Raw genomic sequence first — 22,915 nt, 5'->3', positions numbered from 1 at the left:
ACACTGTCACAGTATTATTATCATCATTATTAGAATACGCATCTGTTTTCTCACTTTGTTTTCTCACACCTTCCTTTGTTGCAGACAGCAGGAGTTTTTTTTCTCTCTCTGCTTCGTGTTTTGTGGAAACAGAATTTATGGAAATAATACTTTCAACCACACTAAAGTGATCCTGGAAGAATACAGCCCTTTCATTAGGCCTCACATAAAGCTGTCCAATTGCATGTGAAGAGGACCTTGCAGTTCTGTAGGACAGCTGCTCTACCTTGCCCATCTTGATTCAGTCTTCTTCTTTTTTTTCTTGCAACAAAGAGTTTCTCCAAGGACTCGGATGCATTTGTCAATGGATACCTTGGGAATGGTGGACGATGGTTGCCTAGACAACTATGACATGGCGAAAGGTGCGGGGTCGAGTGGTGGAGGCAGGGTCCACAGCATTGATGTCATACTTGGATTCAGTAAAGACCAGGACCCGTTGCTCCATACGGTAGGAGATGATGAGGCCCAAAAAGCCAATGGAGGGAACTCAGAGGAGCCTGAAAAGCAGTTGTCTACCGACCCCTATGGACACCTTCCAGGCCTGGCTGACAGCACCCAGCATTCTTCCTACCATGGTGAGTCCCACAAGGAAGGCCTTTACATAATATAGCACCTGTCTGTCTCGAGTCTTTGCGGCCTTCAGGAAGTCAGTTTGGGCTCACGTTGTGCAACAGGTGAATATGGATAGTCTGACTGGCCAGAATGCAAAGGAAAAAAAAAGTCTAAGGGGAAAATAGTACTCTAGCCAACCCACCATTTCTCTTTATTTGATTTTTTTTTGAGTTTGTAACACATTTCCTAATACAAAGAGTACCAGCACTTTGTTTAATGATGAAGCATTCTTTATAGGAGAGCCATAGTTGAAGTCTCCCATGTCCCAGAAAATTTGGATATGTATAGATGTTGGCATGTAAAATGATGATTATAATGTAAATCTGTGTTTGAGCTCCAAAACCAAAAAAGGGCTAAACTGGTAGCAAGCTAACGCTAACATAAAAGGCAGTGTTGGCTTTGGCAGTGAATGTTGTGGTTTAAGATTAAAGCTGCAGTAGACAGCTTTTACAGCATTTTTCATCAAATATTCACCGATAATATACATTGATTACTGTTGTGTTCTATTACTTATATGCCTGTTACTTAAATATTATTATTTACATTTATTTAAATATTACTTACTTTATACCACTAGGCGGTTACATCGTAAAGCAGAGCTAGAGATGGTTACGATACTATGCTACTATGCCACCTACTGAGGACTATTGTTTTACTTTAATTTTAGTCTGTTGAAGTAAACGGCACTTGTTACACTCTGGTGTTCTTTTATTCATCAGCCCATATTAGTTACTACATTGATGACACTTATGATCAATATATAAAATGGCCTTTCTGGGAGTGGCAGAGAGACAGTTTTTCCGTTTAATTTTGGAGGGAAGGGGGGACTGTTCTCATGACGTAGGGAACAGTTGGGAAAAATATTAATGCATACATACTGTAAATGTATTCATTTACAGTTTGATTACTCACATCCTAATGTTATCTTAGGTTAAGATATTCACATAAACATGCACACAGCTTGACTATCAATCATGCTAGCAGCTGCTCAATTTAAGCCAAGAAAGAAGTTTGGTCAATAGTGGTGCCATGCCAATGTTCTGACGACCCGTTATTCTGAAACCCCAATAGTCCGAAAAATGTCCCATTGGACCGAAAGACCATTTGTTCGATAACCTGTTAGCCCAAAAACAAAAGCCCATTGCTCCGAAGCCCCGTTGTTCCGGAAATACACACTCTCCCTGGAGTTGTTAGTTCAGTGACTGCTGATGTTACACAAAAATCTGTGACGCGTCAGATTATGTGACCAGGCCATCCCCCCAGATGCCAATTCAAGTCTTAACCACACAAACCCCACCTCAAAAATTAACCGTTTTCAACAGAATCCCTAATTTTAACAGTTTCTAATCTACTACTACTACTATTACTACTTTCGGCTGCTCTGTGCCTTAATTTAAACACATCGACCTGACTGCTGTATCCTGTATGAAATAGTGTGTTTTAAAAGCGTGGTCACATAAAGTGACGGATCACAAATTTCAGTGTAACACGCGTCAAGTGTCATTGCAAATCACTGCTCTGAACTGGCCAGAAATAAATACAAGAACGTTGATATTTCCTATTCACACAAATGAATAGTAAACGGCATCTTTGTGTTTGCATGTCAAAATACACTAAGTGCAAAAAAAACAAAAAAAAACTCCAGGGAGAGTATGTATTTTCGGAACAGCGGGCCTTCAGAGCAGTGGATTTTTGTTTTCGGGATAACGGGCTGTCGGACAAGTGGGCTTTCGGTCCAGTGGGACATTTTTTGGTCAATTGGGGTTTCAGAATAATCGGCCATCAGAACAATGGACAGTCCCCGTCAATAGTACAAAATATACAAGGCAACCAATTGCATTCAACAAAACATTTTATTACATAATATGATATCTATACATTTTTGATCTGTGTTTGATCACCAAATTGGAGCTCATCCTTAGATATGCAGAGAACAGTAAAAAAAAGGGCTAAACTGATAGCAAGATAATGCTAATATAAAAGGCAGAGTTGGCTTTGGTAGTGAATGTTGTGGTTTAAGATTAAAGCTGCAGTAGACAACTTTAAACATTTCAATAAAAAGCCTTCCAACTCTCTCTCTCTCTCTGCTGCTTCGTATCACTCCACTAAGCCCCTCCCACCAAATGACCTCCGCATCGCTCTTCAGCCCCTTACACTCGTATACAACCAGGAAATGTCAAAGGGAGACTCATGAAACTTGTATCATAGTTGATAATCTGTCCATATAAAAAAATATTATTTTCAGCGAATCGCTTAGATACACTAATATTGTTCATGTGAAGCAGACATTTCGAGTTGGTCTTGTTGAATTTTTGAAAATAAAACACCGATGACGCAACTGGTGAGTAGGACAGCACAGCCCAGTGGGGCAGGGCGAACGCGAATTGATCATGTACGTGCCTATCTGTATTTGTAGAACAGCCAATAGGAACAACCCTCTCTCTGAACTGACCCGTGATTGGCTAAATCTCCCATCAGATTTTCTCAGATCCATTGAAAGAGAGAGCTAGGACACTTTGATCTCTCCACCACGTGATGGCTCAAGTAGCTCTCAATAGTTTTAAACGTTTATTTTGGAAAGGATTATGTACATTAATCAGCATTTGAAACAAATGTAAATGTTCCCGAGCTGGCTAAGAGGCTAGTTTCCATCAGCAGTCCCTTTGCTTTATGTTGTTAGGCATCCTAGGATAATAAAATAGTGCCCGATTTAAATAAATAAACATACAACATAGTTAATATACAAGAACAACATGAGCAAACAAACAATATATACAGAATATACAAATAATGTAGAAAAAGATAATGAAGATAATGTAGAAAAGAATATATATATATATATATATAAAGCAGATATACAACAGCTAATGTAAATGTAGTTCCAAACAAGTCTGTGCTGTCAACCTGTTTGGTTTTCCACTGGACAGACAGGAACAGTGATTATATTTACAGCAATTTTGAGTAAATATCAAAGCATAATGTCCATTGACTACTGCTGTGTTTCATTATTTATATGCCTGCTACTTTATTATTATTTACATTTACTTATATTACTGTAACCTATTTTTCTGGACTTGCCTGTTAGTGATTTTAAGTTCCTGTTATAAGCTGTTGCCACAGTATATGCCTTGAGCTCTTATTCTGAAGGCTGAAGAGAGAGCGGAAGTGCTGTACGCAGTGTTGTTGCTGTGGAGTTCGGTTGGGGGAAGGATCAAAATAAAGTGGTCCTCGTGTGAAAGTGGAACCTCCGTATTTGTTATTTTATAGTTTCATACATACAGTATAGGCGACATCTACAAATCCTCGGTTACATTGGTGGCAGCGGTGGGATCCGGAAGTGTGCAGATCCTCAGAAGTCTCTTCGGAGCGCGGGAAGAACAAAGCGCGAGGGCGTGCTTCCGGGGAGGGTGACGACTGTAAACTACTAATAAGACACGTTAGTCCTTAGATAATAGTAATGACCCTTTAGTGACGTCGCCTTGTGGTGCAATACATCACATATCGAATCCCGCACCGGGCAAGAAAATAACCGGTTACATTACCTACTTTATACCACTAGGCGGTAATTTCGTAAAGCAGAACTAGAGATGGCTACAACACTATGCTACTTTAACAGCTACTGAGGACTATTGTTTTACTTTAAATTTAGCCTGTTGGAAGTAAACGGCACTTGTTACACTCAGATGTTCTTTTATTCATCAGCCCATATTGAAATTACTTCGTTGACGACACTTACATTCAACATATGTACAAGTATTTCTGGGGAGTGGCAGAGAGACAGCATTAATCAGTTTTTCTATTTAATTTTGGAGGGAATGGGGGGCTTTTCTCATAACGTAGGGAACAGTTAGGAAAATATCAATGCATACATACTGTAAATGTATTAATTTAGAGTATGTGTGCATTAATATTTTATTTGTGCTTCTATGGTCATAATTACTCACATCCTAATGTTAAGAAAGTCACATAAACATGCACACAAAGTGAATATCAATCATGCCAGCAAATTTAATTTAAGCCCAAAGAAGTTTGGTCAATAGTAAAAAAATATACAAGGCAACCAACTGCAAGACTTTACCATATAATATGTCCAGGGAGAGTGACGGTCCTCCACTGGTCCTCCACTCCTGTTAGTAGTGACCTCAGACTGGACACACACACGTACACATAGGGGGTCTCACAGAATAGTCAACTATCAAAACTAGTCAACACTGTAGGACAAAAAGATGGAAAGGCTTTTCAACAGCTGCCTTCACCACGAAAACCACGGACACATCCGGCTGAAAGTCACCAGAACATGGTCAAATATATAGTTAAACCGTAGCACCTGAGAGAAAGCCGCCAGGTTGTTGCCGCAGTCAAACTAGCTGCCGCTCAGACAGGCGTGCTGGGAGTTTAGTCCAATCAGATTGCAGATCACTTGTAGACGGCGTCTTAAAGCCAATCGAGGACTCTGCTATTTCGTCTATCCCCAGATTCGTCCCGCCAAAGTAGTTAACCCGTCACTAGTTTTATTTGCGACCTTTTTGACCTTTTTGACTAGAATTGATCCTTGTTTATTGTGTGAAAAAATGTATAATGTATCTCCCTTGATTAATCGACTTTTTGGGAGTTGTTGATGACAACTAAAGAGCAGCAGTCCAGTCGTGAATGCCCTAACACACACACACACACACACACACACACACACACACACACACACACACACACACACACACACACATCATTATAGTGGTTGAAATATAAAGTATTCTGTTTTCAGAACATAAAGTCCAGTGGGGAGGGTCGGCTGAGCACTGGGTCTGGCTAGTCTGCCCTCCCCATAGTCGGCCTATTTTAAAACTCCCCCCCCCTTTGTCAGCACCAGGCAGGGGCCAGCCGCTCGGCAAAGTCAACCCACCCGTGGAGGCCTTTCGTCAGCCTTATTTCATTAAAAATACTGGTCCTGGTCCGGAGCTAAAAAAAAAAAAAAAAAAGATCTGCTTATACGGCCGAAAGTAAGTGGTGCTAACTATAACAATAAATCTAACCCAGATAGCAAAATTGCTTTGGCCCGGACCCGTCCCACACCCGACACTTCATCCGGAATGATGGCACTTGGGCGGTCCACTCCTGTTTGCCAGATCTGGGCCAGAACCAAGCCATAGCGATGCTGCATGTGCCACATATTTGCCAGAGGTGGCCCATATTTGTTTTGTGATATTTGGGCCATATTCACCATTTACCACACGGGCCACTTCAGGGTCACATCCAGATTACGTTTTGCCAAGAGCACCGTATCTTTGCCAAAAAAGCCCCACATTTGATTTGGCATATTTGGGCCATATTTGCTATTATACATGTGGGCCACTTCAGCCTCACATCCATTTAGTCAGTGTTGTGTGAACCTGATATATAACAGTCAGGGCCAGAAGAAGACCATCAGTGCCGCATCATTGCCTGAAGTGGCCCACATCCGGATGCTATCTGGGAATAACCGAAGATAAACTTCATATGCCAACGAACACCAATAGCTACAATTAATTTGAAGTAAATGGAGGCCAACTGGAATCCGGTTATTGTAGCTAGCAAATGAACTATTATCTTTTGATAAACATTAACTAAAGCTGGCTACATAAAATATCGCTATAGACTAAATTCATGAGAGGTCTGCTAATGTGCCAAAATGTCCACAAAAAAAAAAACAAACTTCCCAGCTAGCGTACTTGGGAAACACTGAAAATGAATGTTTGTTTGTTTTTTTATGCTGGAACTATTCAGTGTTTGGAACTATAGGTAAAGCGATTTGTCTGTAAATAGACTGCAATTATATAGCGCTTTTCTAGTCTGCCGACCACTCAAAGCACTTTACAATGTATGTCTCACAAGCCTGCCATTGCGAGGTGCCAAGCTGATCATCAGTTGGGGGTTCAGTGTCTTGCTCAAGGACTCTTCGACATGCATCACACAATGACACACGTTACTTCTGCATTCTCCGTTTACAGCAGAAGTCTATGAGAATGTCAGAACCCTCTCTCTCAATGGGTTTGGATTTCCGAAAGCCTGAATACAGAGCCAAGTGGGGGTGCAGAAGTCCAGTTTTCTCTCAGACCACTAATTACAATATGCTGAAAGGTTATTATGGAGTGACACAAAAAAAAGAAAAGAAAAAGAAAAAAACTGCCTACCACAGTCTTAAGTAGTACATTAGCTTTGCTTGTAGCTTACTATCAAGCTAGATACTTACTTATCTATTTTCTTCAACAACCTTTGGTTGACAACAGGGATGTTAAATTTGGTTTATACCATGATGTTTTGTCACATTATGTCTGTTGTATCCCAGTGAAACCTGGCTGTGATATAAATTAAGTTTTAAATGTCAAACTTATAATCAAAATACTCTAATATACTGGCATGGGTATGTATTGTCCTTTAAAAAAAAGCAAAACTTGAAATTCAAGCATGATTATTATACTACTAATACTACATAGTCATAAAAGAACAGTGGTTTCTCTCTGTGGTCAAGTTAAATTATATCTTCCCCAGTAGTATTTCTTGTTAGAGTAGCATAATGTACTGAACGGAAACAACTCAGTTGGCATGGCCTTTCCTGTTCTGTGAATTTTCCAACCAGTCAGCAGTTTTAAATGTATATTTCTACACTTTTTACGAGCATAAAACAGCATATGTTGTAGCTAGAGGGACGCAACACCCTGCATACCTGCTAGCACCTTAGCCTTGGGGCTCATACAGCATGGCTTTGGGTTTAGATGCAGAAAAGGGAATCCAGTGTTGATGTTATAGCCACCGTTCTTACTTCAGATATAACACTGACCGATGCAGAGACTTAAATCTTCAGGAAAATGTATCAAGTATGATTTAAAGCTTAGTCTTTAGGTTGCCACAAAACATTCAAGATGAACATGGTTGAGACGGGATAACGCTGATTTTGAAAACCACTCTAATATGAATATATTTTATTTCCCATGCCAGCTATCGACAAATCTTTGTTGCTATAGAAAGCTTCTGTGCTGCCTTTTCTCAAGGAGGGTGTGACCGGGGCCTTATAGCTACAAATAATTCTTCCATTTTTACAATGGCTACTATGAAGACCCCGCTTTTGCTGCCTGGCATCATTATTCCGAGCCAGTGATCTGATGACCATCTTGCCTAAATCGATTTGGCATGATTAATGAGCTTTGGTTCACAACACACATGGTTTGTTTGCACTTCGTCTGTCTATTTCATAGAAAAGACAATCTGGGCTTGTGCTTTGGAGAAGCCAAGTAAAGTCTCTGGCTAGCTTAGAGGAGGCGGGGACTCACAGGTTTAACCGGTAGCATCTGTCCTGGTGGGATTACTGCAGGGGGAGAATTCAGTGAAAGATGTGATGTCATTTGGACAGACCAACATGTTGTTGCCCCCCCCCCCCGGAGTTTCCCCCCCTAAATTCACCTCTCCAGGGATACACAAGGGAGCAAACATAGTGACAGCCATGTAAGACAGACTGCTATTACTGCGAAAAAGGTGGAGCAGCATTAGCTTCTTGATTATTAGACAAATTTTACAAAATATTGAAACATATGTGCATCTCGAATCAAACTACAACACGCCACAAAGCTTAAAGTACCTTGCTAGTCCTATACTTTATTTTACCACAAATAAAAGGACAGGGACCGTTCTCGGTACATTTTAATTTTGTTTCATGATTGATAACAGCTTAATTTAAATACATCTGACTTTTTTAAAACGCTGCAGACTGTCATTTTCTGACCTTCAACATAAAGACTCTGTTTGGCATCAAGAAGCTTATCTTTCCACATTGCCTTATTGTTTTTGTTGTCTTGTTTTTGCTCAGTGCATCCTTCTAAGCTTATCATTAACACTCAAATAGCAAGCATCCATCTCCATTCTTAGTGCAGGGACTTGGCTAGGCGTAGGACATCCCTATACTTTTCAAAGAGCTGCTGGTCATTTGAGGGTAACCTATTGTCCTCAATGCAATTACTAGTGTTAGTATTTTTTTTTAACCTATGCCTAAATCTTCATTGGATACTAAAGATGCTGCATACTGCCGAGGTGTGCAGCCATTATTACCATGAAGCCAATACACCATCACTCATGTACGGTCAATTTAGTGTCCGACTATTATATTATACTATATTATATTATACTATATTAACTCTGATCCTCTACAATAAAGTGGAATACTAATCACTTAAGGAATTATGAATATTAGTGATGCCTGTGAAGCTGATAAATAATCAATAAAGCATGTCATTTTGTAAGATGTTTGATCAATGTGCTGCCATGTTATCATGACAAAACAGAAAACCGAACAAATGCTTTACCATTGCGAGGTGCAATACTTTGAATTATCCATCGCTTATGTAAATCCTTTTGGTCATTTCTTCATCTTAGATTCGGGCCTTTTCCCCACGGATAAGTGTGATGCGGAGATGGGCAGCATCCAGAAGGACGTGAGCAATGAGGAGGGGTCTCCAGAGCCCGCTAAAGAGGACGATCACCCTAAGAAGAAGCACAGGAGGAACCGTACCACCTTCACTACATATCAGCTCCATGAGCTGGAGCGGGCCTTCGAGAAGTCCCACTATCCTGACGTCTACAGCCGGGAGGAGCTCGCCATGAAGGTCAACCTGCCTGAGGTTCGCGTTCAGGTATGGATTTCTCAGTGTCTAAAGAGCTGCACAGTGGGCTCATGTTTAGAAAGACTTCGAAATCAGTTATATGCACATTCAAAACACCCCGCAGCAAGGCTCCCAACTAACAGTACTCACTGTAAATTGCTATGGAGTACAATTCCATTCTCAGGTCATATTAAAGTGACCCAAAATAGAGTATGCTGTGAGCTGGCAAATGGAGTAAAAAATATTTTTTGCAAGAGATTTTTTTTAAATGTTTTGTAGTATTTTTTTTTTGTCTTTTGGATTTCCCCCCGGTTTTCTCTCCAGTTGTACTTGATCAATTAATTACCCTGTTTTCCGAGTCGTCCCGGTCGCTGCTCCACCCCCTCTGCCGATCCGGGGAGGGCTGCAGACTACCACATGCCTCCTCTGATACATGTGGAGTCGTCAGCCGCTTCTTTTCACCTGACAGTGAGGAGTTTCACCAGGGGGGCGTAGCGACCGACCAGAGTAGGCGCTAGTGCAGCGACCAGGACATATAGCCATATGCGGCTTCCCACCCGCAGACACGGCCAATTGTGTCTGTAGGGACGCCCGACCAAGCCGGAGGTAACACGGGGATTCGAACCGGCGATCCCCGTGTCGGTAGGCAATGGACTAGAGCACTACACGACCTGGACACCCCATTTTGTAGTATTTTTGACCTATTTCAAGACCACCTGTACCAGCTTTATAACAGATACAAACCTTGGATGATAACAAAGCCATAAACACTTCTTATGATTATTGCTGTGATTTAGGGGACGAGTTCATTTGAATGACATTCATTGTTAAACGCTGTTGTGTCTCCCTGTGTGTGTGTAATGATACACGCTGTATGTCTGTTTATATCTCAATGCACTGGCGTCTCTCCAGGTTTGGTTCCAGAACCGCAGGGCCAAGTGGAGGCGCCAAGAGAAAATGGACACCAGCGCCATGAAACTTCACGACTCCCCCATGCTCTCGTTCAACCGTCCCCCAATGCCCTCGGGCGTGGGGCCGATGCCCAACCCGATGCCCCTGGACCCCTGGCTCACCTCGCCCATCTCCAGTGCCACAACAATGCATACCATCCCGGGTTTCATGGGTTCACCGCAAGGCCTCCAGCCTGCCTATCCGAGCCACAGCTTTCTCAACACTCCTCCCGGCATGGTCCAGAGCATGCAGTCTATGCCGCCGCCTCCCTACCAGTGCCCGCCCAGCTTTAATGACAAGTACCCCATGGAGGACGAGAGGAGCTCCAGCATCGCGGCACTGAGGATGAAGGCTAAAGAGCACATTCAGTCTATGGATAAAACCTGGCAACATATGTGATCGAACGGGGGAAGTCATGGAAGGTTTTTAAGCTGCGTCGATAAAATGTTTACAAGTTCTCTGTTCCGGCAGCGGTTTCACGTCCATGAAAATGGTACCCGACACCGAAGGACTTTGAAAGTCAGATGTTTTTGGAGTGACAATGACAAGCAACTCACAAAATGAACTTCCTATAAACAGTGATTTTTTTTTATTATTCACTGTATGAACTTTGATTGAAGACCTTATTAGACCTGAGGGGAAATTGTTGACTTTTGAAAGTCTGTTTGAGGTGTTTGGATTACAAATGAAGGATATTTCTCTCTGTCATATTTGGCCTTCTTTCTTACCATACATGTATTTCAGTTCAGGCAGACGTGCTGCACGTATAGATGCTTTTTGCTGTGGAGGTGATCCTCTGTGGAGATGTCTTCACCAGCACATTGGGAAATTTATGTAGTGAATTCAATGTCCTCTGTAATCATAAGAAGTGAAGTAGAGCCATATGGTCACTTTTGACAAAATATTTTTGGGTTTTTTTTTTTTTTTTTTAGTTGAGAACAAACTTATCCAACAAGTTGGTGTACGTAAGGTATTCTGTCGTTCTTCAGACCATGTTACAAGCTTATTTTTCAGTCTTTACGTTTCTCCTTTCCTCACGACTCTGGTGACATGGCTTTCTCGTCGGACTTTCTTTGCTTTCCCTGCTTACCCTGTCACGGGAATAATGGACACCTTTCCTGGCTTGGGAAATGTCTTCATGTCTCCTCGCAACTACATCAGTGAGCTTTTCCCAGCGGAGAGAGGAGCCGTCTCCGTCCTCGTGCTCCTCGGGTCTGGACTACACCAATGGATGCATAGACGCAAACCCGGCACCCCTTTAAAAGAAATGCAAAACCTATCTGGTTTTTAATCGTTATTATTCCAGATATTTAACTCAAACGTGTATCGGGCAGTTGGAGCTATCTCTTCGCGGAGTCCCGGTTGTGACCTGATGGGGGAGGTTTGTGAAAGTCACCGAACGCAGTCTGTCACAGAAGCTAATTTGAGCTGACAAGCATACCTCTTAACACCTAATTACTGGTTTTAAAGTGATTAACCTTAGGTTCTTAACAATAGATAGAGTGACCCTAGATGCCTCGAAAACCCTATTTAAGACCCTAACAAACTGTGCCCCCGCCATAACACCTACAAGGCCCATTAAGATTGTTCCCGATGCTTAGATGCTGCATGGCACGTGATGTTGCTTCTGCACTGTAGCAACTCTCATGAGTCCCCATGAGGGAAGGGTGCCCTTCCCTGAGTTGGTGACTAGCTGCTGACTTGAGTCGGGTGGATTTACTGTGAGAGAGTTAATGGATGCTGGCAATGTCTCCTACTTCTAAGAATTAGCGATGGTTACTGTAGATACACAATCACAGCAACTTTTTTTTTACCCCCCCCAATTGTACTTGGCCAGGGCGGCACGGTGGCGCAGTGGTTAGCGCAGTCGCCTCACAGCAAGAAGGTTCTGGGTTCGAGCCCCGGGGTAGTCCAAGCTTTGGGGTTGTCCCGGGTCGTCCTCTGTGTAGAGTTTGCATGTTCTCCCCGTGTCTGCGTGGGTTTCCTCCGGGTGCTCCGGTTTCCTCCCACAGTCCAAAGACATGTAGGTCAGGTGAATCGGCCATACTAAATATATTATTTTGCTATTAGACTGAAATAACCCTAAAACACACTGGTCTGGAAATATGTCTCTTTTTTTCTTTGCTTCTTAAGTTTGATAATTTGATAAGTTAATAGTTTCCCCCCACCTCTCTATTAAGCTTATCACAGGCTATGTAAGTTGATCATGGAATATCATAATCAGTGGAGGCAGATGGAGGGCTGGAAGAAAACCTGCGACAGCCATACTAAATTTTGTGTGTGTGTGTGTGTGTGTGTGTGTGTGTGTGTGTGTGTGTGTGTGTGTGTGTGTGTGTGTGTGTGTGTGTGTGTGTGTGTGTGATGGCCTGGCGGCCTGTCCAGGATGTCTCCCCACCGGACAGGCCCCAGCATCCCCTCGATCCTGAGAGCAGGATAAGCGGTTCGGATAATGGATGGATGTACTTGGCCAGTTACCCCACTCTTCCGAGCCGTCCCGGTCGCTGCTCCACCCCCTCTGCTGATCCGGGGAGGGCTGCAGACTACCACGTGTCTCCTCCGATACATGTGGAGTCACCAGCCGCTTCTTTTCACCTGACAGTGAGGAGTTTTGCCAAAGGGACATAACGCATGGGAGGATCATGCTACCCCCCCCCCCCCCGAACAGGTGCCCCGACCGACCAGAGGAGGCGTTAGTGCAGTGACCAGGACACATATACCCACATCCGGCTTCCCATCCGCAGACACGGCCAGTTGTGTCTGTAGGGACGTCCGACCAAGCCGGAGGTAACATGGGGATTTGAACTGGCGATCCCCACGTTGGTATGCAACAATCACTGCAACTTTGATGGGGGGTTATTTGCACTGTCGGTACTTGGTGTTATGAGGTCATTGTCAGATTGTGTGTGTGTGTGTGTGTGTGTGTGTCTGTATGTCACTTTGCTACGCTGGTGCTGTGCAGCGGTGTTGGTTTGTTCAACAGCTTCTATCTTTTTATCCGTGGTTCTTGGAAGAAAATGGTCAAAAGACACACAGGCGTCAAAGCATGAAACACGCGCTCTTCTTCCAAGATCACACTTTTAACAGACATGAGACGGAGCACCCGATGATAACAGACCCCTCATACGAAATACATGCGTCTGTTTCATGAAGCTCGAGGACAGTTTGTGCGAAACTAATGCATATTTTAACACACGTGTTTCGGGGATTTTAGACAGGGACCTGCAAAACATTTGACCCCGGTTACCTTGTTTGTAAAGAACAACATCTTGTTAGTTTAGGATGGATTATTCCCCTTTACGGTTAACTAAAGGGAATTTTGGAGTACATAGGGTACACATTTAGACACGCGAGTTGAGCAAATTTACCTAAACAGGGATTTTGACAACGGGCCATTTTCCCTGGGTGTCACAGCGGGCTACGAAAAGCAGCATCAGTGCATATCTGCATTGATTCAGGATGTCATCTCTACGATATGGACTTTGGAAATGGGTCACGTCCTATTGTTTTCGTAGATTTCATTGTTTTAGTTTTCTTATTGCAATCCCTGTTTGTGACAGCGGAGAAAGAAAAAGAAGCCAAAGAAACTGAAAAAGGAGCATTTTTTTTTCTTTTTGACTCGAGGACACATTTATAAATGTGATAATGTTTGAGTTGTTCATCGTGTGTCATTATTTTTTATGCAGTTTTCCATTCGAGCAATCGTTAATCGCTACATGTCTCTAGACTTTGTCCTTCATGTTCCATGTGCAAAAAAACCGTAATAAAGAGTACAGTAGAAACACTGACTGTGGCTCTTGGCAGTATTTCCTTTTCTTTTCTTTTTTTTTTGTTCACATGCATTAACGAGCCACCAACATGACTTAATGCCATTAATGAGAGCTGATGTACAATAGGCCAATGTAAGCTGTGACAGAGGGTGCTGGTCTGGGGGAGACCTGTTGTGTTCCTGCAGGCCTGTGGAGCCTTGCCAGGCCGTTAGGCAGATGAGGCTCCACTCCATCAGGCCTCACCAGGGGTGTGAGGAGGCCCCGACTGCAAGGTTGCAGGGGTCACCGGGGTTGATGCACTTAATTGCCCTATGTGTGGCCTGGCTGCTCCAATTTATTTTCGCATCCGAAGATGTGTGTAGATGGACCTGAATATTATACGTATCAATCATGTGCAAGGACACAGTGGAGCGATGACACAAAGCCACCAAGTTTAGCTCTGATTTCTTCTCGTCTATAAATAAAGCCTATTCGCCATTTTAAGATGAACGATCTTAATATTTATTTGTATTATATTCATTTATATTATTTTGCTATTAGACTGAAATAACCCTAAAACACACTGGTCTGGAAATATGTCTCTTTTTTTCTTTGCTTCTTAAGTTTGATAATTTGATAAGTTAATAGTTTCCCCCCACCTCTCTATTAAGCTTATCACAGGCTATGTAAGTTGATCATGGAATATCATAATCAGTGGAGGCAGATGGAGGGCTGGAAGAAAACCTGCGACAGCTTTTGCCATCTATGTCACTTGCCTGTATATGATACTGTGGTTGATCTGAACTACGGCCTGCTGTTGTCAGATGGCACTCTTCCAAACTCCCTTTTTCCTAATATATTATCAATTTATTTCTTGTTATTACTGACTATAATAACAACAACAATAATAATCATCATCATCATCATCATTACTTTTATATAGCGCTCTATATTTTTATATTTTTTATTTATTCATGGTATTTATTATATTTTAATTTTTTTATATTTTTAGACTATACTTTCTTTTACACATAAACTTCACATTTGATGATCCTGCACTGCATTTAATGTGACCTATGTAAGGGACTCAACAAGTCAAACTCCTTCATGTGTGCAAATGTAAATGAAAACTTAGGAAATGCATTCCACTTTAAAAAAAGAAGAAAAAGATGCCACCTTGCACAATTACGCCTTCTTTCTTCTTCTTTTTTTACATGCCTGTTTCATAACTACTACATAATTGTCCTGTTCATAGGAGGGATTGTTTAGAGGACTTGTCCAGTGCAGAACAGGCAGACATGCACAAAGACTAGCTCAATCTGCAAACATATCTGTTTAGGCTAGATATCAAGGCGTTAAAGCCTTAATGTATGGAAATAGACTCATCTTTGTATTCTGGTCGCCCTGGCCTCACCTTCTCCCCAAGAATCCTCATTTCTAGTTATATTTTCAAAATAAAATGTCTCTAGGTGGCTAATAGCATAGGACTGCACTTGTAGCAGCTTTGATTCAGAAAAAAAACCTGTTTGAAAGTGGGGCATATAACCTTCCCTGGATCTGTTCCTTGTCATCAAAATCATTTATATTACCACAGATACAAGGCTTCGTCAAGATTATTTCTTTCCCCCAGTGTAAAGCACCACAGGATCCAGATCAGTCGGTCTTGGCAAGAGAGGAGGAAGGAGGTGAAAAGGAGCAGCAGAGACTACGCATTTATATACAGATGCCTGTGTTCTTCGGCATTAACAGGACACTCAGTGGTAAGGGTGCATATGGGACACGGTACCCGCTGAAATGTGTAGCCTCTCGCTTGAGCATTGTTTATGATCATCATAAAGTTAACCCAAAGTAACTTTTCGCTCCCACACACCTGTGTCAGGAGGAATTTGGCAGTAGCGGTGGACAACACACAGGATTTAGAAGAGAAACATCGGAACTAGTAATTAATTACACACATTATTATCTGCTATTTTGCTTGGCCAAGCGTGACCTTAGCTGGGGCCGAGGCTCCAGTTAACAGGCTGACTAGCAGGACGTGGTCCACGGTGGAAATAATAAGGTAAGGGAGCGGAAGTAATTGGGTTTGATTAAGAACGCGTTTCAAAGGGACACCATTTTCCCCTCTTGACATAATTGGGGATCAGTCAGGGGGTGGGGGTTGTTTGATGGCTGGCGCCAGTTGCTTGTCTTTTCCCCCAATGTTCACTTGGAGAAAAAGGACGTGTCAGTCAGACGGAAACTCCCCCTGAACCTGACCCCTCACTGACTCAACGCAGACGCCCATTTCAGCACACGCACTCGCACTCGCACATGAGCATAGGTGAGCGGGCTCGTGCACGCGCGCGCACACACACACACACACACACACACACACACACACACACACACACACACACACACAACTTATTTGCACACTTACACAAACACGCAAAACTCGCGCAGCGGACACACAACGCGCATAACTTGGGCACACAACGTCCCGGTCGTGTCGTCAGGTGCCGCTCACGTGAGGATTATTTGTCCTTTGTCTCCCTCTGCCGGACCCGAGGTGGTAAAACGTGGAGCGACATATCCGCTGATTTGGGATCAGTTGCCGCAGACGACAGTTGTTTCGTGGTGGACCGTCATTGGTTAATGCGCGCCGCTTTCTCGTCCAATGAGCGTCAGACATCTGTTCGCTGGAGCAAGTCCGTAATCCCCCCCTTCTCTTCCTCCTGGGCGACGGTACTGGTCAAGTGAGGTCGTTCGTAAACGGTGGAAAACGGTGCTCAGGTGGGGGACAACATGCAGACCTTCGGCATATTCACGGTAGTCCTTACGGCGTACTGCGTCCGGGCGACGGTGTACTTCCAGGAACAGTTTCTCGATGGAGGTAAGTTTGGCGCAGGAGTCGGTCCTTATGTATTATGAAGAAGCGCACATGCCGTTAATTCATTGCAAGCTAGGCTGACTTATCCGCCCTCCTGCCTAAATTCACTCAAAGTGGTCACAGGGTGAGTTTTAAATGCAGGTGTTTGGTTTTGGCTAAATAAGTGGTTGATTATATTGATAGTGCTTGATTGTGTGGCTTCGCTAGCTCGTTTGTGTAGCGTTAATTGCTCGCTTGCTCGAGTCGAGGCTACAGAAGCATGCTAGGTCACTGACAGCTCAGTTGCCTCCAGTCATTAATGTTTGACGTGGTGTTTTGACGTTTGCCAAGCCACAGTGCTACTGAAATTGGATTAAATCAAGTCCAAATGTTGACATTGGTGAGGAATGGGTTTTGATACTATTGCCAATTAGCTAATCAATCTTTTTCCTCTTAAGATGAATGGAGAACCCGCTGGGCAGACTCTAAACACAAGTCTGACTATGGACCGTGGAAACTAACGGCTGGCAACTTCTATGGAGATGCTGAGAAAGACAAAGGTAATTCCCCCCCCCCCCCCCCAGACTCTCTAACATAGCTTCTCCATATAGACGATGGTTATAAAACATGTTACATTCATCATATTTGATTAAAAGCAGACGACCAAATACATTGCAATTAAATATCTGCTTTTATTGAGGCAAGTCATAAAGGTACGTAGGCTGTCTACATAGGCCTCCATCAGAGGAAAGTGTGGGCTGTTGGCCTCAAGTAGTTCATTTATAAATCAGTTGTTTTAGTGTCCCTTAAGTAAAGTAATTCCAGCCCTGATAGCCGAAGAACCACTGCTGGAACATTTTTTTTCCTACATTATATATGCATTTCTTACATAATTGTATTTGCAGGTCTTCAAACAAGCCAAGATGCTCGTTTCTATGCTACATCGGCTAGATTTGAGCCCTTCAGCAACGAAGGAAAAACTTTGGTTGTGCAGTTTACAGTTAAGCACGAGCAAAAGATTGACTGTGGTGGCGGCTACGTCAAGATCTTCCCCTCCGACCTGGACCAGGCTGACATGCATGGAGAATCTCAGTACTACATTATGTTTGGTAAATCACTAAGTATCATTGTTGAATAACTGCCGTAAATTACCATCTTTGCACTTTTTTAAGATTTATCCTGGTGATTAGACTGTAATGCCATAAATCAAATTCGTCCACATGTAAAAGCACTCAAAACAAAACCTGATCACACAAACCATTTCTTAAGGGGGTCAGAGACAGTTGCAACATTATTGGCATCCATCCATCCATTATCTGAACCGCTTATCCTGCTCTCAGGGTTGCGGGAATGCTGGAGCCTATCCCAGCACTCATTGGGCTGCAGGCAGGGAGACACCCTGGACAGGCCGCAAGGCCATCACACAGGGCTGACATGCACCCACACATATTCATACCTAGGGATTATTGGCATATTTGGTGAGAAACATGGTGTAAATGCAGTGCGCATACATCATTGTTGCATGGAATAGTGTGTATATTTCTGGAAAAAACTTTGTGTTATTGGTCAGTTGTAAAGGACATGGAGCATAATGAAAGGGATTTCTGTTCAGTGATCAGTTGGGCGAATAGAAATCTGAAATACATTTAATGTTATAATCTAGCCAAATCAGCTGTAGTTAGAATCTAGTTATGAAACTTGTTCATTTCAGGTGTAAAGGGGGCCGCGTCATTGTGTTGCGCTGATAGAAGTGGATCCTGAACATTTAAGTCAAACGCTGGTCTTGGTTAAACAGAACAGCGCATTGTAAAATAATTTTTATCTTGCACAGGCCCCGATATCTGTGGCTACAGCACCAAGAAGGTTCATGTCATCTTTAACTACAAGGGCAAGAACCATCTCATCAAGAAGGAGATTAAGTGCAAGGTAAATATTTTTTTCTTAGAATAAAACTTAGCTTGCTGCCATCGTGACCCGACCACGGAGAAGCGGCTGAAGAATGAATAAAACACACCCGACACAAATGGCTCAGTCTAAATAAAGATTTCTTTCCTTAGGATGATGAGCTGACTCACCTGTACACGCTGATACTGAAATCTGATCAGACCTATGAGGTGAAAATCGACAATGAGAAGGTAGAATCGGGTAGCCTAGAGGAAGACTGGGACCTTTTGCCTCCTAAGAAAATCAAAGACCCCGAAGCCAAGAAGCCCGAAGACTGGGATGATCGTGCCAAGATTGATGATGCTGATGACACTAAGCCTGAGGTTGGTTAGCTTGGTAGCACATTTCCACTAATTATTGAACTGTTGTAGTTAATAACCAGATCCTGTAAACTGTAGTTCCTTCAGCTTTGCTTTAGATCACTGGCTCCCAATTGAAGTCCCCAAAACCCTAAATATTGATGGTTTTGTATTTTACAAGGTAGTATGTAGCAATCTGATCAGGTAGTTTTCAAACCTGATATAACAGGTACATATATTCATCTACATGATGGAACAGAAAACCAGCAGTAATCGGGCTCCTGCAAACTTGAGTTGGGAACCACTACATGGATGATGGTGTTGCCTCCTTATTTTAATAATACATTTTATTTGTGGGTGCCTTTCAGAGCACTCAAGGACACCTTACAGAACACAGTAAAAAAACAAACAGCACTGTATCAGACAGTATAATTCAATTCAGTTTTAATTCAAGATAAGATCATTTTAATGCAATAATAATAATTTTATTCAAAATAAGATCAAAACAAAGCAGGATAGACAATAAAAAGTTAATACAACAGATAAGTATAAAATCATCATCTGCACAAAACTCAATGAAGTGTGGATCAGACTGAATATGCCAGTTTGAAAAGGTATGTTTTGAGATGGGATTTGAAGGTTTAAAGAGAGTCAATGTTGTGAATGTCTTGTGGGAGAGAGTTCCATAGGCAGGGGGCAGAATGACTGAGAGGCTCTAGACCCCATGGTGGTGAAGTGAGCCGACTGTGTAGTGAGTTGGAGAGCAGAAGAGGATCCGAGAGTGCGGTAGGGTGTGTTGGCTATGAAGGAACTAGGTTATTAAGGGCCTTAAAGGTGAGAAGCAGGATCTTGAAGTCAATACGGTGTTTAACAGGGAGCCAATGGAGTTGCTGAAGAACAGGAGTGATATGATCTATGGAAGGAGTTTTGGTAATGATACGGGCAGCTGAATTATGGACCATTAATGTAATACAGACTAAGAATAATGATTTATTTGTATTTCAAATATTAGATTTGTTGAGCATGCAGGCATATGTGCTCATTTTCAGCACCTCTTTGCTTCACATTAATATAGTTCCTCTTATCTGAGCTTGAGGGCTCGCTGATACAACTGGTCTATTTGCCATCAAGTAGCAGTGCTGGAGAAGTTGAATGCCATGCTTATGGATATTTTAGAGGCAGTTGTTGTGTGAGAAGAAACTGTTAATCATTCACTCGTTCTTTGGATTTGGTTGGATAAAACATTTTCAGACAGATAACTTTGAGGTAACAAGTCCCATTCTTAAAACTATTCTTCCAATGAATCTTGTAGGACTGGGACAAACCTGAGAACATTCCAGACCCAGATGCCAAGAAACCTGATGACTGGGATGAGGATATGGATGGAGAATGGGAGCCACCCATGATCCCCAACCCTGAGTACAAGGTGTGCTATTAGAGTGGCTTTCAATCTGTGTGCTATGCTAACTGTGCGCAACATTGAATTAGTCATTTTATGTTTGTAACCATATTGTTTTTCACTTTGCCAACTATCGTTTCATAGGGAGAGTGGAAACCCAAACAGATTGACAACCCAAACTATAAAGGGTCATGGGTCCACCCTGAGATTGACAATCCCGACTACAGTCCTGATTCAACCATTTACAAGTTTGACAGCATTGGTGTTTTGGGCCTGGATCTGTGGCAGGTAAGAAACAGAGGGGGGTATTCTTGCGACCTTTTCTAATAGCAGTAAAGCCGAGTGTATATAAAAGTTAATTCTGTTTTAAATCTGCACAGGTGAAATCAGGCACTATCTTTGACAACTTCCTGATCGCAGACGACGTAGAGGAAGCTGAAGACTTTGCCAAGGAGACCTGGGGTGTCACAAAGGTATGCTAAAATTTTGTTGATGCTTGTAATATGAGGGTATTGTCTCTGAGATACAAAAATTAATAAGATGTGCCTGATATTTATTGCTTCTCTGCCTTTTGGCTTGGATCAAGTGTAGTACCTGTTCTTGTCAGTCTGAAGATGTGCCTGATATTTAACATGGAACTTTCTACTCACAGGAACCAGAGAAGAAAATGAAACAGGAGCAGGATGACCAGAAACGAAAGGAGGATGAAGAGAAAAACAAAGAACAAGATACAAAGGCAGATGATGGTGAGGATGAAGATGAAGATGAAGATTTTGGTGATGAAGATGGGGAGGAGGATGGAGAGCCTGACGAGGACAGCCTTCCAGAAATTGATGAAGAGGAAGTTAAAAATAAAGACGAGCTATAAGGAGGCCTGGGTAGAGTTTTGTCCACCTTTTTGGAGACACTCTGTAATTTTCCAGGGAGAATTGTGGCTGCTATGCATCCATTCCCTGAGAGCAGGACATGGCCCGACTCGGGTGACAAACTTCCTGATGGGGTTAAATTGGTGTTGATAGACTTAGAATAAGTTTTTGAAATTGGTTGCGTATGTTTTCCCAGAATTTTTCAGTAGACTTCAATGTTTTACACATTCTGTGCATCTAATCCCATCTGTCAGGCTCTCTATAGATATATTTTGATATGACAATTTAATATGGAGCCATTGGCATCTATTGTGTTCTTGGTTCAAAGCCACCCAACTTTATCTTGCAGACTTTCAGAAGGTTAATAGTCAATCTATAACCTACCTTGGCCGTTTATGATATCAAGTAGTTTCACAGTTAACCACTGAATACTAAAATCAGGGTAGGAACCTTTTCTCATGACATCTGTATTTACTGTGGAAAGAACCAGATTTAGCGATTCATAATGCAATATTGTTGTGAATTATTTGCATTACATCTTTGGCACTGATCTCTATATCATTTCCCTTCCCTTGCATTCTGTGATTTTTCATATTGGCTAGTCCTTGCCTTAAATGTTAAAATGATACTTATTTGAATGTTGCAACGAATTTTGGCATAAACAAATTCCCGTTGAGGTGCATAATGAGACATGTTTTTTTTCTACTTAAAACTGCAAATCAACAACCTGTATATTTTTCTTCAGTAATGTGTGTGCATGTGGGAGAGAGAGGCCTACATTCCATCCTTTAAACTACCATCAGGTCCTTCTCTGGCACGTCACTTGGAATCAGTCATTTCTATTGGACAGAATGTTATTGATACCAAAGTTTTTATTAAAACGGTTTATAAACGTTCTTTTTTTCCTGTCTTTTAGGATCTCGTTCAGGCAGTAACATAATCACTTAGTTGAAACTTATTACTTGGAAACAACCCAATTGCATTAAACAGTAAATCAAGCTCGGGAATTACACTCAATTTAGGGTGTCAGAACTGGAATGTATGAAGAGGATTAAGCTGAAGAGCTCTCCCACTAGAAACGATTTTGGGGAGGGGGCTGGTAAAGGTATACACACTTGGTGTAACTGCACACGTTTTTAGCTGACTGATGCACTATAAGGTCTACAAAATAGAGTCACCTGTAGTCTACACAGGGGCTACAAATGATCCATTTTAGTGATGATTTAAAGTGAAGTGCAAAAGCCTTGCCTGGGTCTAGACCTTTGAATCCACCCACCCCACCGAGTTGAATGATTCTGATGGAAGAAGATGGATGATGATGATGATGATGAAAGCAGAGCGCAACGAGTTGTCTGATATCAGGCAAGCCTCCACATGGAAATGACGGAGTTTAATCAGTATTCTCTCTGAAACTTGCCACGCTTTGACGACAAAATCTTTTATTAGAAAACATGAGTATTATTTCCCGTGTCTCAACTATTAATGTAATTTAAAAACAATGGTTTATAGCATTCCCGCCACCAATAGTTATTTGACTCGGATAGTATAGTTCAAGCGTCAAGCCATCCATTACACCGGACATGG

The 22,915-nt window shown here is 42.3% G+C and overlaps 2 protein-coding genes and 1 pseudogene across 2 annotated transcripts; all 3 read left to right on the top strand.

The window, feature by feature from the left end:
* Positions 1-331: 331 nt before the first annotated feature.
* LOC130124187 (retinal homeobox protein Rx2-like) lies at positions 332-10,628 on the top strand. Its single transcript, XM_056293639.1, has 4 exons — positions 332-614; positions 3,974-3,988; positions 9,052-9,308; positions 10,191-10,628. The coding sequence occupies exons 1-4, from the start codon at positions 332-334 to the stop codon at positions 10,626-10,628; spliced, it is 993 nt and encodes a 330-aa protein (XP_056149614.1).
* Positions 10,629-16,679: 6,051 nt separating this feature from the next.
* Positions 16,680-22,227, top strand: calr3b (calreticulin 3b). The gene is made up of 9 exons (XM_056292700.1): positions 16,680-16,847; positions 17,282-17,383; positions 17,729-17,932; positions 18,655-18,749; positions 18,881-19,090; positions 20,379-20,492; positions 20,610-20,753; positions 20,846-20,938; positions 21,118-22,227. Exons 1-9 carry the CDS (start codon positions 16,760-16,762, stop codon positions 21,331-21,333), a joined length of 1,266 nt encoding a protein of 421 aa, XP_056148675.1. The 5' UTR covers positions 16,680-16,759; the 3' UTR covers positions 21,334-22,227.
* On the top strand, positions 21,021-21,116 carry LOC130124588 (U2 spliceosomal RNA; annotated as a pseudogene).
* Positions 22,228-22,915: the final 688 nt, after the last annotated feature.

The sequence above is a fragment of the Lampris incognitus genome, chromosome 14 (genome assembly GCF_029633865.1).
Source record: "Lampris incognitus isolate fLamInc1 chromosome 14, fLamInc1.hap2, whole genome shotgun sequence".
In the NCBI taxonomy this organism is placed as follows: domain Eukaryota; kingdom Metazoa; phylum Chordata; class Actinopteri; order Lampriformes; family Lampridae; genus Lampris; species Lampris incognitus.
Note: the sequence above shows the minus strand (reverse complement) of the source record. Positions and strands in the feature narration are given on the sequence as shown.

Bases quoted from the DNA above. Each gene is read 5' to 3' on its own strand.
- LOC130124187 (XM_056293639.1), top strand. From the start codon at position 332: ATGCATTTGTCAATGGATACCTTGGGAATGGTGGACGATGGTTGCCTA. The intron at 9,309-10,190 runs GTATGGATTTCT...GCGTCTCTCCAG, and splicing joins TGCCTGAGGTTCGCGTTCAG to GTTTGGTTCCAGAACCGCAG.
- calr3b (XM_056292700.1), top strand. From the start codon at position 16,760: ATGCAGACCTTCGGCATATTCACGGTAGTCCTTACGGCGTACTGCGTC. The intron at 20,493-20,609 runs GTGTGCTATTAG...ATCGTTTCATAG, and splicing joins TCCCCAACCCTGAGTACAAG to GGAGAGTGGAAACCCAAACA. The intron at 20,754-20,845 runs GTAAGAAACAGA...AAATCTGCACAG, and splicing joins TGGGCCTGGATCTGTGGCAG to GTGAAATCAGGCACTATCTT.